This window comes from Carlito syrichta, unplaced genomic scaffold, assembly GCF_000164805.1.
Source record: "Carlito syrichta isolate Samal-C Ts95f unplaced genomic scaffold, Tarsius_syrichta-2.0.1 Scaffold302450, whole genome shotgun sequence".
Classification (NCBI taxonomy): domain Eukaryota; kingdom Metazoa; phylum Chordata; class Mammalia; order Primates; family Tarsiidae; genus Carlito; species Carlito syrichta.
The window spans coordinates 67021-84581 of record NW_007246546.1 but is presented as its reverse complement, the minus strand read 5'-3'; the positions used below and the strand labels follow the sequence as shown (position 1 = coordinate 84581).

The 17561-nt window shown below is 55.7% G+C and overlaps 1 protein-coding gene across 1 annotated transcript in view; it reads left to right on the top strand.

Moving 5' to 3' along the window:
* The window catches only part of ZC3H3 (zinc finger CCCH-type containing 3), a 107719-nt gene that overhangs the window by 32635 nt on the left and 57523 nt on the right, over positions 1-17561 (top strand). The window contains exon 4 of the mRNA XM_008056695.2: positions 13883-14036. Within this exon, the coding sequence (XP_008054886.1) occupies positions 13883-14036 (154 nt within the window). The remainder of the gene's footprint in view (positions 1-13882; positions 14037-17561) is intronic.

The window sequence follows — 17561 nt, the reverse complement described above, 5'->3', positions numbered from 1 at the left end:
GGGGTTGGTGGGATGGCCGTTGGACAAGCTAGGGGGTTGTCTGCACCTTTTGGGGATGCATGGGGCTGGCAGTTGTGCTGCAACTCCTCTGTGGCACTGTCAGGCTCAGAAGTGTGGCTATCTGCAGGGCAGGGCCCCTCTGGGCTGCAGGGGATGCAGTTATCTTTAGTCCCCTATGGGTGCAGCCTTTGGGTCCTTGATGAGCTTTGTGCATGGGATAGAGTTGTGGCCTCAGCTGCTCTGGGGACCAGTCAGGCCATTGCATCCAGGTTGCCTGCCGGTGGGACTGCGTGGCAGGGCCTGCAGCAGTGAAGGGTGCCACGTGGGCCTGGAGCTGGGCCCAGCCTTGAGGTCGCCGTGGCTTGTGTGCCCACAGCGTTCTCACAGTTGCTTGTCCTTCTCACAGGATGCAAGTTCACATGTATATGTGTGCAGGTCAGGCCCTGCCCACCACTTGGGGCTTGCTTCGGTGCTCTCTGAGCCTCCATTTCTGCAGCTGTGATGTGGGGTGCTGAGGCACGGAGTAACCAGAAATGCATGGGCTTAGTTCTCAACCTTTGTGCATTCAAGGCTTAGTTTTACTGAAAGACAAGACCCCCTCACCCCAGATCCTGCTCACTGTGCTGTGGGCCTGGGACCCTGAAGGTTAGAGGGTGGCACTGGTCTGTGTGGTTCTCAGGTGCTTTTCCCCTGCTGGCCTTGGACTGGAGCTCTTGGTTCTCAAGCCATGGAGACTAGTTAGGGGAGCAGCCGCTGATGGCGGGGGCCTGATTGGGGTATAGTCCTGCAGTTGTCTGCCCTAGTCCTAACCTAACCCTAGCCCTAACCTAACCTTTAATGCTGGGCTTTGCCTGGCTGCCCTGTGCCCCACAGCCCCTCTTTAACCCCCAGTATACTTGCCTCTTCCCTTCCATACCCTCCTCTCTTCCAGAGGTCAGGTTGAGTCCCCTTCCTTGTGGCTCTCTGGGCTGGGCCTGGTGTGGCACCTACTGCTCCCTGACCTGACCTCAGCCCCAGCAGGGTCCCCACACTCACTGTGTCTTGGGAGACATCCCTGTACTCTACTGGGGGTTGGAGGACCCCAGAGGAGGGATGGGCTCACCCACCCACACAGGTGATGGATTACCACTTGCCAGGCTTCTGCTATTGTGCCACTCTTGTCAAGGCCAGGGAAGCCCTGCCCCTTGTCCCTGTGGCTCCTGTTGAGCTGTTTGGGGGAGGGCTTTGTTGCCTTCTCAAGGCCTCTAGCTCCTTACCTCAGTCCACACACGCAAGAGAAAGCACAAGTGAGCTCTTAAGTGCCCTCTGGAAACTGAATGTATGGGCCCCCCACACCACTGTCATCAGCCTTCGTGAGCCCGCCCCTGGTGCTGTTGCTGCTGAGACTGACCTGGAGAAGGGCACACCCAGTGCCCAGCACCCAGAAATTCCCTGCTATAGCCAGCTCACTGCCCATGGCCACCAAAAAGTCCAGGGCAGCCTAGGGGAAAGAGGCACATGGCCGCAAAAGTCCTGGCAGCCTGGGGCTTATAAGGGGGACACGTGATTTTCTCTTAGGTGCTGCTGCTTTTTGTGGAGGATGTGATTCCCAGGCTCTCTTGAAAATGTCTTTCTCTGCCTTTGACTCAAGAAGTAGAGGAGGGGTCAGGCTGAGTTGAGCAGGACACTTGTGGGAGCTGCCAAGGCTGGGCCACACAGCAGAGCTGGGACCACATGCCACCTGGCAGCTACTCTGCCTGGGATCTATTCCTTGACCTTAGAATCCAGCCAGGCCCAACGTGTGTGAAGGCTGATGGTGGCTGATGGCAGGAGGGAAGGGTCCTAGGGCAAGCTGAAGCTGTTCCCAGCCCAGGCTGCCCAGTGGAATCACATGGCAGCTTAAAGTTTATATCCCTGGGCCCCTGCAGAGGTAATCCTGGACTCTGTGACTGACCTGCGTACTTGGCCTGAGAGATGCCTGCTGCCCTACACTGCCAGCCTCTCCTGCAATGCCTGGGGTCATGGCACTCATTCAGAAGGACCTGGAGCCAGTGGACGAGGGGATGTGAGCCCACTTTGAGTGTCACCTCCAGGTCTTGTCCCTTGAGATGTGGTGAGAAGGTCCTCAAGGGCTCTCTGCCTGTGCTTCGCTCAGAGCCTGAGCTGCTGTTCTGGCCCTGAGTAGGCCTTGTCCTCTGTGGGCTGCTCTTCTTCCTGTTTGTGTCCAAGCATCCTGACAGCTCATGGGTGGGGCACCCTCAGTAAACACTTGTGCAGGGGGGACAAGGAGCACAGGTGTGTCTGGGGGCACAAGTGGAGAGGGTGTCCTAAAGAGGGAAGTAGGGAGCCCAGTTGGCTGAGTTGGGGCCACACTGTGGAGGGGCTGGGGATGCCTGGCAAAGGAGTGCGTCTCCTCTTACGTGTGCTGCAAAAGGCAGCAGCCAGGCAGGGGGCATAAAAGGGGTGTGGGGCCCCTGAAGGCCAGGAGCTGGAAGTCAAAGCAGAGATAAGGTGAAATGATGTTCATAACCCAATCAGGGCTCCCAGCTTTAGGAACAACCCGACCCAGATGCCCCTTGGAGCCTGAAGTCATATGGAAGTTGGGGAGCAGCAGCCCTCTAGGTCCTGGGCTCACAGATTGTTCTCCAGGCAGCCCTGGGGCCAGCGGGGACTGGCTGGGGTTGCCGGAGGAGGTGGTAAGGGCTCAGGTGGACATTGTTCACCAAGCATGTGACCCTGGCCCTAGTACCCTTCTCTGTGAAGTGAGGTCACAAGGCTCAGGACCCAAGCATAGCTGCCCTTCCCTATAGTCTGCATGGCTAGCCTACTTGCTCAGAGCCTGGACTTGGGGATGTGGGCTGGCTTGGTCCAGCTTCCTCCTGCTCCTGCTTGCCCCACCCAGGACTGTATCCTCCCTTTGTGGGAATCTCCCTTCACTGCCGGCTGCACTGTTCCTTCCAGCTATGGAGGCCAGGGAGGCATCTTTCAGGGGCACCCCGCCTCCTGACCTCACTGCTTGGAAAGGTGTGGTAGGGGCTCTCTGCTGGTGATGGTGCATGCTTGTCCCCTCCCCTCCCTTTCCTCTGAGACCAGGTAGAGCAATGGTTAAGAGGATGGGAGACCCGCCCATCATAATCTATAGTGACTGTCACAGAACAGACTACTCCCATTTCATACAGATGGGTCAGGTGTCGGCATGCGATCGATGGCTCGTGCACAATAATTACAGGAACTAGCAGCTTGTGTTGCTTGAGTGACTTTAAGAAGAGTAGGGTCTCAATCTTTCCTCTAATAGGGCTCTGACAGTCTGAGGCGGCAGCAGCTTCGGTGGTGCTGCGTCTCAGGCTGACAGTGTTGTCATTAAACACCAGGTAGTGTGGAACAACAGAGAATGCGGATCCCACACAGGGGGACAGGGTGGCTGACAGCAGTTATTTGTCATCACCGAGCTGCCCAAACTCCTCAGACTGCACTGCGGACGGCTGCTTAGGGTGACTTATGGCCCTGTCTGGTGCTACTGTTGTGATTTGATAATCTGTAAATGTTTGTCAAAGATGGATCCCCTGATTCAACAGTGCTGCATGAAGGCTGGTGGTAAGCCGGCTGCAGGCGGAGTGGCACGAGGCCAGGGCAGGAAAACCTGGAGTCATCCCCTCATGTGGGCAGCCACTCCCTGCACTCACCTGAGGAGGTGCTGAGCAGACTGGCTTCCCAGTCATTCTCAGCAAAGTTCCCAGATGGGCCTGATGGGCCCACTCCTCTGCTCCTAGGGCTTGGGATTCTCCTCAGTCTTTGTTGTAGGGGTGAGTGTGTGCATGTGTGTTCATATGTATATACATCCTCTTGTCCCCTGTCCCTGCAATTGCCTATGTGTGACTAAAAAGTTTCTTTTCATGCTGGATGAGGCTTTGAGGCAGGTTTTTCTCCCGATGTGGAATTCTGGCAGTGCCTTTCTAACAGTGGCTGGTGAACTGGCCGTCTACACTCCACCTGCTGAGTGACCTTCTGCTGTTCCCAAGGGGCTTGCTGAACACACTGGCCTCTGGTGGTCTGGGGCACAGAGTTGGAGTGTTTGAGGGTGTTCAGGAGGGCCCCCAGCTGCCCCAGCACCCCACCCATGGCCACTACCACACACAAGGGCCCCTGCTCTCGGCTTGCAGTGTTTGAGGTGCTGGGAACCATCAAGCACAAGAAAAGTGGAGTGATTTATTAGACTCATAAAAATTCATACTTTGTGGTTGCAGTCATCCCATATCTGAAGCTTGTTAGAGCATGGTCCTGGCAGCTCCCGCAGTGCTAGCATGGGGGTGGGGTGCTCAGCAGCCGCCCGCTGCCTTGGCTGCCATCGTGGCTCATTTAGAGAAATGGACGGGTCCCTGGAAGCACACGAGCAACCATTCATGGGGAGGATGGGTGGAGGCTTTGTTATAATAATGTGACTATGTTCTTGTGGGTGAGAACAGGAGGGCCCAACTTATCACCTTCATGCTCCCTGCACCTGCGAGGTCTGAGCTGGAGCCAACCAGGGCTGACCAGATGCCATGGTGCTGATGTGAGTAGCTGGCTCCAAGTGGACAGTGTACCTGTGCAAGTACAGGTTGAGGGCTGCCCACACAGATAGCAGTCTGTGGGCCACAGATGGAGCTGTGGGCACAGGTGGAGGTGGGTGGGCACAGGGGCGGTGGGCAGGCATGTTTCCGGCAGTCTTCATGGACAGAACATGGAGCAGGTGTTTCCAGACTGGAGACAGTGGGAGTTGTGTCCTCTTCCATCCTTCCTGAGAGGCCCTTGCAGAGACTTCTTGGCCCAGCACCCATCTGACCTGGCAGGGCCCATCCTGCTGGACACAATGGGCAGGCTGCTTTCCTCCAGGCCTTGACCATTTTCCCATCTGGGCTGAGGGGCTGACCTGACCTTCATTCTGCCATGTGGTTGGCATTGTGGGTTCTGTATGGATACCAGGAGGGGACAGAGGCTCTTCCCTTTTTATGACAGGGATGCTCTACCTGAGTTAGCCAGAACCAGGCAGGAACATCCCTCCCTGGATCCTCCCCCTTCAAACAGTCAAGGGGCCTGGGAGGTCTGGGGCCTGAGCCTCCTGCGGTGCCCTCTTTGATACTGCTTCTCCACGTAGCTGCAGAGTCCTCACAGCCAGCTAGTGCCGCCTGCAGGAAGCTGGGTGTCACGCATGATCAGCCCCAGGATGTGGTGCACATCAGTACTAATCACCACAGCCCCTTGCTACACCCCAGGGGCCCTGCTGCTGACCTGCCTGGCTGTCGTGATGGAGGGCTGTGAGGCATGTGGGCGGGAGTGCAGCGCAGGCATGCTCCAGCTGGCCCTTATTGGTGTCCAGAAGAGAAAAACAGCTGGGAACTGCCTGGTGTGGGGGTCAGGAAACAGAAGTCTTCTGGATGGACTGGGGTGGGGTGGGGCGGGGCAGCAACCTCATGGGCAGGCCTGGTCCCAGGGACCACTCTATCTTGGAGCACAGCAATAGGGACTGGTGAGTCTGGAGCAGCAGGGGGCAGTGTAGGTTCCCTGAGCACCCAGGGTCCTGAGGAGGGGGAGTATGTCTGTAGGTTGGAGTGAGCACGGGTCTAGTGGGCATGGGGCCTGGCGCAGCTTCATTTGATGGGAACAGACACTACGACAGCAGATATGGTGGCCAAGCCTGGCTGCAGATGGGCCCAGACAGATGGGGAGGGGACTGAGGAAGGCAGAGAGATGAAACAGACTAAAGACGAAGGAGCTTGTCCTGTCTTACCTCATTAGAGACTGGCCACGCAGTCTCCCACTCCACCTGGTATCAATAGAAACGAGGCTGTTGGTGCCATACAACAAGTAGGTGCCCCCAAATTGCATACCCAGGTGAGTCCCATTCAAATCTCCTCTCTCTGGGCTGGCTCCAGAGCACAGGGCCAGGAGAGCGTGATGTAGCGCAGCTTAACACAACGCTAAAGGGCCTGGAGGAACAAGAGTGGGGGGTCATGGAGTTGTTGGGTGAGCAACCTGGCCCTATCCTTGCTGCTAGTCAGCCTGCTTGGAAAGCTGGCAGTGAGCCACAAAAAGTGGCCACACGTGTGCTAATGCATGTGTGCACACACATATACACCTAGATATGCGTGCCTAGCTGTGTACATGTGTACGTGTGTCAGTGTGTGCATCTCTGTGTATGTATGTGTATGTGAGTGCCCCTGTGGGTCTGGGCAGAAGCAGTCCTGCTGTGCGGTGCAGCTGCATAGACCCTGGGGGGTGAGGAGTAGTTGGGGCAAAGCATGGGTGGGCTGGTGGCTCCTAGCGAGCTTTGGCTGTGGCTCTGCTGTGGGTGTTGCAGACATTGGGGAGAAAAGGGTTAAGTCAAGGTGGGGCTTGCAGTGGTGGCCTGGGTGAGGGGGAGGGTGGGGACAGCCAGCCTGGGGTACTGAGAGGAGTCTCCTATGGACTCCCATGATGGTACTCGAGTGCCAGAGCCCCCCCATGCGATGTCTCTGCCCCTTGCAAATGGTGAGCCTCCATGGAGCCTTTCTGGATGGCCCCTGGGGCCTGCCCACATCTCCTCAGAGGCCATAGCCCTTTCACCCCCAGATGTAGCCCTGGTCTTGCCACCTTCAGGACCTGGTACATAAAAGTGCTGGGGCGAGTACCAGGCTCCCAGGGTAGTGACCATGGGAGGCCACCCAAGAGGCAACTTAGATTGGACTGGCTTTCAGAAATGCCCTGGGGGAGTGGCCCTTGCTGTGAAGGATGGAGCAAGTCACTCTTGTGAGGGGCTGAGCTGGGTTTCAAGCTCACTCCACAGCCCTTCACCTTGGCTGGGCCATGCTGTGACCCTGAGCTCTGGCCGTCCCCATCTACTCCAGCTAGTCTCAGCACGGGCTGAGGTACTGCCCTGACTCAGGTGCCTTCCAGGAGGTGCCCAGGCTCCAACCCTAGGTCTGTCTGTGCAGTGTCCATGCTTGTGCTGGGTGGTGATTTCCTTGCTCCAGGAGCGGTGCTTTGCCTGCGCCACCCTCAGTGAGAGATGGAAGTTCCTGTTGGCACTGCCTCTGGCCTGGTTGCTGGGGTTTGCACACAGCTCAGATATACATCATGGTCTTAAATGTAAGAACAAAGACCTCTCAGAAATTTCTGTGGCAATTTCTCCAAAAGTGCACTTGGCAGTTGTTGGGAAGGAGCTGCCTGACAGAGTTCTGCTGGTCACTGCAATACCTACCCTGTGGAGACAGGCCTGAGTGTCTACCTAGGCACATTTGCCTGGCATACTACAGCTCATCTGCAGTAACCTCAGCCAGGGAAAAGCCAATGGCCCCTTGGGGCACCTGCTGGCCACAGCAGAGAGGATGGGGTCTTTGGACTGGCCCAGTCCCCACACTCTAGGCAGTTGGATGGAGTGGCTGGGAGGCCTGAGGGAGAGAGAGGCTGTGGGATGGTCACAAGCGAGGGGTGCCAGGAGCCCCACTCCGGCCCCTGCTGGACCTGCTGAGGATCTCTGTCCAAAGGCCACCGGATTCAGACTCATTTTTGTTCCTGCTCACTGTCTGGTCCTTGCCCTCCCTGGAGTTCCTCTCTGCTGTCTGACCTTTGGCCCTCAGTACTCTCCTAGCCTGGGTTGGGAGGGACAGGACAATGTGCCCATAGGAGGTGGCCTTTGAGCTGGGCCTCCAGGGGTGGGACATGTCATTTGCACTTGGCAGGTGCTTGTTGAGGCTAGCATGGTGGCACAGAGAGGGGGAACAAGCCAGCTGGTGGACAGTATGAGTATGCTGTCACTACCACAGGAGGCAGTGCTGGGCAGCCCCAGGTCCCACCCCCTGCCCCACCCTGTCCGACTTGCTTACCTACCCAGCAGTAGTACCTGGGCACCCCCTGCCTAGAGTTGTCACTGCCTCTCAAAGCCCCTCTGACTTCTTCAGTCCTGGGCCTCTGTCCTACTGTCCCCTCTGCCTGGAAGCCTCTTCCTTCCAAGGCAGTCCCAGGCAATCCTGGAGAGATGCTTCCCAGAGTCCTATCTCGTGCGCTTCCTGCACCACTGAGTACTTTCTGTTGTAATCACAACTCTCATTAGGCCATTAGTTCTGAGAAGTTTGATATCTGGGAAAAGACAAGTGCCTTGTCCCTGACGCCCTCTTGCGGCTGTGGGGATGGAGACACGGCCACCTGAGTGGTGGGGTGGGAGGGCAAGGCCGGAGGAAGAGGCCTTGCAGGTGAGGCTAGCAGCCAAGCAGGTGGGAAGAGGGGGAGTGAGGCTAGTGCCCTTCCCAGTAGGCTGAGATGAACTCAGATCACTGGGGATACATACGAGACCTCTGCCCTCTCTCCAGTCTGTCTCATTTACCTAATGGGGCACTCAGCGGTGCTGCTGGGAAGCTCTGTCCCTATCTCTGCTGCTGCCCAGCCCCCTGTGCCTCCTGCTCAGGGCACCAGGGTCAGATACCTGGGCAAGTACAGCATTGGCACCTTCTTAAAAACTGGAGTAAGGCTGGAAATAAAAAGACCATTTAGACTCCTGACACTGGAAAAGTGAGTTTAGGTGTATAAATGCTGTCATTAGTCAAGGCGCTGTGAGCTGACCTGGACTTCCCATGCCAGAGCCTGAAGTGGTGGTATCCCCAGGAGCACTTATCAAGTGGAGCCCCTGTGCTTACCCATCACTGGGGTCTGTGGGAGGCCTGAGGGGGCAGGTGTGGGGGAGAGGGTGCTGATGACTGAGCAAGCAGACAGGCAGCTGGGCGGGACCTGAGTGTGGCAGAGAAGCTGGTTTATGGAGCAGAAGAGTAGAAATCAATGTGGCTTCTGAAAGAGCTGAGGCACTTCTCAAGGCTGCCTTGAGCCAGTGATGGATATAGACAGTTTGGAGATATTGAAGAAGTGTCAGGTAGCTGTTGATAAAAAGCAGATTAGGCAATGTGCAAAGAAAGTTGAATTGTACCAAATTAGGGACGAAGGCCTATCTGGCCAGAATGTCCTCAGCCCACAGCCTTCCCAGTGGCTGGTTCTCCGCTCTTGGCTGGGAGGGGCTCCTACCTGGGTAGCTCTGCAGTAACCCTAGGGTCTGGCACCTGGTCTGACCCCCCTTCCCTGCCTGCTCTCCTTACAGCCTGAGAGTACCCTGAAGCCTGTTTTGGGGGTCTTAGCCACCCCCCCACCCCACTGCTCCCTAGTGCCTGTCCCCTCAGGACCTTGGTGTGGTTTCTAGGGTATCCATCAGGCAGGTTGTATTCTTCCTCCACGGGGCCTTACCCTGTCCTGTTCCACTGGCATGGTGTCTACATTGCTGATTTTGGCAAATCCTATGTTCAGGTGCTGGTCTTTGTCCTCTTGCTCAGCTGTCCCCATACTCCAGCTGGGATAAGGGCTCGTGGAGGCTTCTAGAACCAGAGTATTTTCTCAGGGACTGGAAGTACAGCTATATCCCCTGCTTTTTGCTTCCTTTGTGCTGGGCACCTTAGCATGGAGGCCTGTTGCTCCATCTGCCATTTCTAGAGGACCTTGTGCTCCTGTCTTTGTAGCCTACTGTTGGGTAGGCCCAGGTCTGGTCAGATGCTACTCTGGGGCACAGTCAGAGCAACCTGGGTCTCTGCCCCTGCTGATGGGTGAGACCTGCTTCAGTATATCCTCAGGACTTCCCTGATGGAGCTGGTTCCGCTTCTGTCAGCATGCTGGGAGCTGGACAGATGCCTGGATGATTGCCTGGGAGACTCACCTTGGCTCTGCTGGACTGGACGAGGGGGTAATATGGGCAGCTTCTCTCCTGGTTGGCAGCCTCAGGCAGTTCTTTGCACAAAGTAGTAGTCCTAGTTTCATCTTCTTATTCATTAACCAATTGTGAAATTAGCAACTCATTTTCTTGCTAGTTATTTCCCTTTGAAGTTCCATAAAAATCTTGAACTCTTTCTCAACTCCTGCTCTGCAGTAAAACCAAGTGAGAGCCGTGACCTCTGTCTGATTGCATCTGCCATCTGTGGTGGAATCATCTGAGGAAAGAAAGCTGGGCAAGTGGGACTGGGCTCTGTAGATAGAGCAGCTTGTGCTGCTAGTGGGAGTCAGACTCCTGGGCCTGCAGGCCTGCCTGCTGATGGCTGATGACCGGGCCCAGCCTCGGTGGCCTCCCTTCCAACAGTGCATCATTAGGGATTTGTTGCTGGGTACACAGCACAGCTCTTGGGGTGAGTAAGGGCTGCCCCACGCAGCCCCCAACCCCTAGCCTGAGGGCACAGTGCCGTGTGCAGGAGCTTGAGCCCTGCTGATAGATGGGGCTCATATCCCATTCAAATATGATGCCAGCAGTTTTTTTGTAGTTTGTCTTCCATTGCGGTAGTAAAGTTTTTAATTAGGAAAGCTAATGAGATCGATTAGTCATTAGAAGTGACCTCTGGATGGCGGGCGGACAGGGCTGCATGTGTGGGGCTGATAACGCGGGCCGGGGCATCGCTGGCAATAAAGGCGCAAGGGGCTTGATTTGAGCCAAGCGTGCCACGGGGAATACATCATGCGGAGAAAAAAAATTACAACCCTGGGAGTCTGTAATGAAGGGAATTAAACCAACATCCTATCTAAATAACATGATTATCTACACAAAACCCCTCAGCCAGCAAGGAGGAATGGGCCACCCTGGCCTGTGTCCTCCCGGGGGTGGGGGGGTGTGAAGGTCTATTCCTGATGAGGGAGGTTGGTGGCAGAGCAGCGGTCCTGCTGCTTCCTGGGTTGCCACCCACCCACCCCATCTCTGCACACTCTGAGGAATGGGACTCTGGGAGGGACCCTTCCCTTCCTTCCTCCAGTCCTGACTTTCTGGGAGCTCCTAGTTTGTCCCCTACTACCTGTCTGTTCCACTGTTTGCCCTGCTGATTTAGGGTCATTGTCATGATCATATCCAAGCTGCCCATCTGAGAAAGATGGGGATTATGAATGGTCTATGGGGCCAGGCTGTGGAGGTGGGGCATGGACTGGAGCCTGGCTTGGGCCCTCACTGGCTGCAGTGACAACAATGACAAGAAGCTGGAGTCTGCTGTATTACCTTGTAGGGTTTTTTTTTTAAAGGAGTATTCATCGGGTACTAATAAATGTAATAAGTTAATGAAAAAATTGACTTGACAGTGGGCCTCGCATTGCACAGGATCATCAATACTGACACTTATTAATTGGCAGGAAGGAGGACCAGGCCCAGAGATGCTCAGTCAGCCTGAGTGCTACTGTCCACCAAGTCTTGCCTGCTCTGAGCTTCTCCACCTGGGGAGGAACTTTCTAGAACAGTCTAACCTGCGGGCAGTGAGTGCTAGGGACTTCCTAGAGGAAGTAGCAGCTACTGAGCCTGGGAGGGAAGACACGTTTTAGCCCTTGAGGTCAGAAGGTGATTTTAGCCAAAGGGATGCCATGAATCAGGAGACAAGAGTAGAGCCAGGTTCGGGGGTTCCCTGGTACTCAGGACACAGGGAGACAAGGCTGGTGAGAAGGGAGCTCAAGCCCCAGGGACCCCATTGTGACTCAGTTCACCTTTCTTCCTTGCTTAGCAGTGCCTGGTCTCTAAGCAGCTGCTGCAAAGCTGGGCTGTATGGCTCCAAGGGGCATACGTTGTGCCAGACTCTGCATCCCAGAGTGGCAGACATTGGGCAACTATGGGAGTACCATGAGTGGGACATGGCTGGAAGTGGACTGAGTCTGGCAAGTGGGCAGGCCAAAGACTCCTGGCAGTCTGGGGTTGGGGGACAGGGAGATGGCAGCCACAAGCCTTAGCCTCATATCCCCATAACCCAGCTCTGGTGGGTGTCCCTAACTGCCTAGGTACAGAGGCGGGTCTCTAGCCTCCAGCATGTTCCAGGTAGGGCAAGAGTGGGGCCAGACCCCTCTCTTCTCAGGTGGAAGCAGGTAGCCTAGAGTGCAGCTTGGACATGATGAGGTCAGCTTGGGGTTATTGATAACTTAAGGAATTCTTAGGTTCTCAAGCTCTTAGTTAGAACAAGCTGTTATTGATTTTTGTTGGCCTCTCCTTGCTTGTAGGACCTTGAAAATTCAGTTCAACAAACATTTATTTATTGACACCTACCATGTGCAAGGCTGTCCCCTGTGTCCCAAGCATGTTGGGGGATGGGGAGGTGGGTTCTCATAGCTAAAGGTTCACTTACTCTGGTTGCTCAGTGGATTCCAAGTGATGATCCTTGGCACTTTGGCTTCCCAAGCTCCTGTGTTCCCTCGGCTCTTCCTAAGCTGCTACCTTTGGAAGATGAGAGAGAGAGGGAGAGGGAGAGAGGGAGATGGGAGGGAGACCAGCTGTCCAAGTCTACTGACAGGTATTGGGGCTGGCTAGGATGGTCCCTGCTTAGCCATTTTTAGACTCTACTGTGGCCTGCCTTCAGTGGGCAACTGCCACAGGTCCCTGCCTTCAGTTCCTGGGCCCAGCCATGGTTCTCATGTCTACCATTCCCAGTGTCATTTGGCCCTTCCATCTACCTTAACCCAGGCAGGCTCATGCAGCCTGCACACCCTCACCTCAAGGGGTCAGCAGCGGGGACAGACCCTCTGGCATGGGCTCTGGAGGCTCTTGGGAGGGCTTTGACCTCATGTTGGGTCCAGGTGCCCAACTCACCTCCCATGTGGGCTGATGGATACCTGGAGAGAGACTGTGGCCCCTACGGTAGGTGTGGGGACACTTAAGGAAGGGCTCCTGGCTGACATCTGGACCAGGTGGTGCAGTTGGCCTATCTGAGGGCTTTGCAGCCCTTGGAGTGTTTCTGGCAGAGAAGTGGCCGAGGTGCTTCCTCAGGCAGGGCCCTGGCTGCAGAGGTCTGTTGGGTTTAAGGCTTTGGAATAGCATTCCTAGTAACAGTAACAGTTACTGGTCCTGTACCCAGAGCACAGTGTTGTGGGAGCTGCAAGGTCTGGGAGAGCACGTCCTAGGTCTTGGGGAGGCAGGGGTCCCAGGCAGGGGATCTTAGCCACCCCCCCCCCACTGCTCCCTAGGCAGGGGGAAAGCTGGGCATAGACTAGGGGAAGTGAGGTTACCTGACTGAGCTGGCCTGGGGGCCTCCTGCATGAGGCACTGTGTCCAGTGGTGAGGGGAGTCATCGTGAGGGGCAGGCCTGCGTCCAGTGCTGTGTTAGCTTTAATTATCTGGGCAGTTAGAGCTGTACATTATGAAAGTCGGGCAATTAGATGCGTTCCTTGAAGCTATGGAGAAATTGCTGGCTATCAAGTGTAAGAGAACTCGGGCAAAACAGATCCCTGTTAATTGCATGAAGTGTTCAGCAAGAAAAAAGCTGTTGTGTATATCACCCTGCAAAATGTTATGAAAACAAAGTGATTAAGTACATAAATCTGTCTGGGCCTGGTGGTGGGGAGGGCCCCTGGAGAGGGAGGTGAGTGCTCCAGTGCCTCTTCTGTGTGTGTGTGTGGGTAGGGGGGTATAAGTCAGGAGCTCCACCTTCCCTATCCTCCTGGACCCACTCTGCTGGCCTGGGCAGAGATGGCTCTTCTTTCCTCCTTGCTGGCCCACCAAGAGCTCCTAGGAGTCAGGGCCCAGCTTCAAGTCTGAGGGGTTTTTTGTATAGAAGCTTGCTTGAGGAATCCTTTGAGTAATCCCAGTCAACTGGGCCCCTGGCTTGCATGGCTTCTGTTTTCCCTGTGGGCAGTCTCTGGCTTCTTGGGACAGCCATGAGGATGTGCAGGGCTGGCACCCACCTCTCCTGGGGGCCACACTGGTTAGCTACGAAGGCCTTGGGTGCCCTGGGAACGTGTGTGCTGCGTGGATGGAGGCTTGATCTAGTGGGTGATGGGGAGTCCTCTAGCCCCAGAGGAGGTGGTGGGTAAGGGCAGCTTCAGTGGCAGCTTATGGCCCCTGGGGCTTCTCTGACCCTGTCCTTGCCAACCTTCACTGACTTGGGTATGCCCTCGGCTTTCTCTGCAGCGTCCAGCCTGCACATCCTGCGGACTCCACCCACCAGCAAGGTGATCAAGACCCGGTACCGCATCGTGAAGAAGACTCCTGCCTCTCCTCTCAGTGCCCCACCCTTCTCCCTGTCTCTGCCCTCCTGGCGGGCCCGGCGGCTCTCACTGTCCAGGTAAGAGAGCCTTGTCCTAGCACCCACACACAGGCCTGGGAACTGGGCTGTCTGGGCACAGGGGGCTGCAAAGTAGAGCCTGCAGGCTGGAGGAACTGAGTGTGCCCCAAAATTATTTGGTGTAAGGTCGTTGCCTGGGGACCAACCTAATTTTTTTGTTTAGTGATTTCTGCACCAGATATGTGGCCAGCCTATGTGTACCACACTTGCACATATGTTTTTTGCTGTTCTTAGCTAGTAGGGCTTCATCTGGGCCCACATGATCAGCTGGCCGGGCATCTCTCAGGGAGAAATTTCTAATTAGAAAGGCTGGACCCTGAGCAACCTTTTTGGAAGCCATCAATATATTGATTGTCAAGGCAGTGCTATGGGGCTTCTCCTTGCCCTGTCCCATGCTGCTGCCTGTGGTTTGGCCTGTGCCAGCACTCTGAGCTTGGTGCAGCCCGTTGGATCTGAGAGCATGTAGGGTGGGACAGCTCCATCTGGAGGAGCAGCCTCTGCCTTCCTGGAAGTTTTTCTGGGGAGGCCCTGGCATCCATTCAGTTGAGGTTGCTCAGCCTCTGAGCCTCAGGAGGCCAGGTTCTGGGGGGCATGGTCTCTTCTTTTGTTGAGCTGGAGGTGTCCCGTGTCCAGGCTTGGGATAGGGTGATAGTCCTGGTGGGCATATGGGGAACAAGCATTGGCAAATCCTCTCCCTCTGTCCTCAGACTCTCCGTTGGGAGCCTGCTGCCTAAGGGAATAGTGTGGGCCAAAGACTGTAGGAGCAGCTGCAGTCCAGGGGCCCTGCCACCCTCTGCACAGCATGCCTGGTAAGTCCTGGCTGCTGCCCAGAGGCTTCTAGGCCTGAGGCTAACCACAGGAGATCCACCCTGAAGATAGAGCTCTGACTCGGGTCCATGGCAGATAAGCCAGGTGGTGAGCCCATTAGGTGGTCTACCTAAGGCCCGTGGTTATTCTTCCTTACTGCTAGGCCACACTAAGCTTGGCCCTGCTACTGACTTTTCTGGAGGCAATAGCTGGAAGTATATTTTAAATTAATTTTACTGCACTTTTTGTAATATTTTTGTTTTAAATAGATTTATAAGCATCTTGGGGGCTATTTCTACAAATTTATGAAGATAATTTTTATTCTCTCGATAAGGTTAAATTTACACCTGCTATTTCCATATTAATTCACATTGCTAAGTGGATCTAATTTTCTTCCGTTCTTCTATCTGGTGAGCATGGCCTTTCCTAATGCAATTTCCCCCTCACTAAATCACTGTGATCGGGAGTCATGATCGAGCTAAATTAACTTAAATTAATTTACTTAATAAGAGCCCCAGATCATTGGGAATGAGGTTCAGATTTATGGGTTCTTAGCTCCTATTCCCCATCCTGCAGTCAGCATTCTGGCCCAATGTTGGGGGTCCATTCCTTCCAGGGGCCCAGCTGGGAGCCTAGCAATGATTTTCCTCAGGGCAGAACCCAGTGGGGCCTCTCCCTCTGGATTCTGAGGGCCAAGAAGGCCTTGGGTTTGGGTCCAGTTGGACCAGGTCCTGTAACTGGGCCCACCCAGGAGGTCCCTGATGAGGTCACTGGGCAGAAATAGGTACCCAGGTCCCAGTGGGGCGAGGGCTTCTAGAGGAGGGAAGTGGCCAGGTACATCCTTGTGGGCCAAGGCTGTGTCTATTTTGTACCTTCAGTCAGCATGTACAGTGGCCTTCTGTTGACCTCATAAGACTGGGAACAACCAGGTCAGCTGAGCTGCTCCCACCAAGCTCTCTGTCCCTTGAGGGTGTAACCTGGCCAGCTGCCTTGCAGGAACTGGCCCTGGCTCTCTGGGTGCACAATTGTGGGTGGGCAGGAGGTGGGGAGGATGCCACCCTCTGATGGTGCAGGGCCTGTAACCATAGGAACCCGAAGGCCTGGTTGTGCTTCATGGCCGTGGGGTGTAGGGTTCAGTGCCCTCCCTGTGCATGGAGTCCAGCCAAGGCCACCCCAGGATGGGTGTCGTAACTAAGGGCCTGTGTAAGGAGGGGCCCTTCCTTGCTTTCCTGACTGCCTCACCCAGTCCTGTTTGGCCCCTTGCCGGCATCTGGGACCCTTAGGGGCATGACCACTGGGCTTATAGATAGCAGTATGGGGGTGGGATTGGAGAGGGTCTTGGGAGGCCCTGGGAAGAGTGCCTGCCAGCAGGCTGGGCCTCCCTCATCCAAGGTCACCTGTGCCTCAGTGTGGCTGCCTTCTCAGCAGAGTGGCCGCCAGCCAGCTGCCCAGCCTGCTATTGGCTACACAGGCCTGGGCTCAGGCTTGTTGAGGCAGCAGAACGGACCTGTCTCTGGGGCCTGGCCTATGTGCTGTCTTTGGAACTCCATCAGAGCCAGGGCTGCCTGTATGTGGTTGGCTGGCTCTCTTTGGCTGTCTCCTGGACCCTCTGGCTCCTCAGCTCTACCTGGGCACCACACCCTGAAGACTCAGGCCACCATGGACTAAGGGCTGCTGTGGTGATGAGAAGGCAGGCTGTCCTGCTAGGCGGTCAGCCAGAGTCTGGGACCTAGGACTCTCCTTGGGTCCCCATCTCTGCCCCCTGCTCCTGGAGAGAGGATGCCCCTAGAGGGGCTTGAGGCAGTTCTCAGCAGTCCTGGAAGCCTCAGTGGGCAGAGTTGGGGGCTCATGGACACATGAGAGGTGAGGCAGGGTGACCAGCGGCCAGTTGCCAACATTGGCAGAGGTATTGCCTGCCCACTCTTTGCAGACACCCTCACTGTGATTGGAGATTTTTTTTACCCCAGAGGAAGTCATTTTTGGGTGTTGGGGGCTGCCATCCTGGGGAAGCCCTGGCAGGGTGGGTGAGCTTGGGCAGGTCTTCTTCCACTCATCCCATTTGGAGCCTCAGTTTCTTGATCTGTCCTTGAAGCAGAATCTGTTCATTCAGAGGTAGGAGCTGGGCCTGCTCCACATGAAGCCCCTACCTCCCGGGATATGGATGGACACAAATAGCCATGGTGCTTGGAGGAGAAGAGGAAGTGGGGTTGGAGGGCAGAGGGAGCTGTGGGCAGAGGCCCCTCGAGGAGATGGAGGGGGCTGCAGACTGGGTGTGGTGAGCAACTCTGAGTTTAAAGGGAAGGCTCTTGGGGGTCTGGGCAAGGATCTCAAAAGCCCCAGGACTGCTACCTGGGTCAGCTGAGCATCCTGAGCACAGTATGATCAGAGACTGGACTCAGCACAGCTGGTGCTTTGGCTTGTCCTTGCCTGCCTTGTGCCATGGGGCATGGGTAGGGTCTCTAGACTCAATCCTGGTGGGAGTCTCAGGACAGGGCCTGACCTTCAAGAGGCTGAAATTGCAAAGGCTAAGGAGAGGGCAGGACCCCTGCCACTTCTGTCCTGAGAATATTGGGACTGGGCCCTGCCCAGGATGGGGACAGAAGACAGTAATGCAGCCTGACACCATAAGGCCTGCATGGGCCAGGGGCCCTCTCCCGGAGCACTCTTCTTCTGCTGCTGACAACAGCTCTCATGCCATTGCTGTTGCTGTCCCTAGGG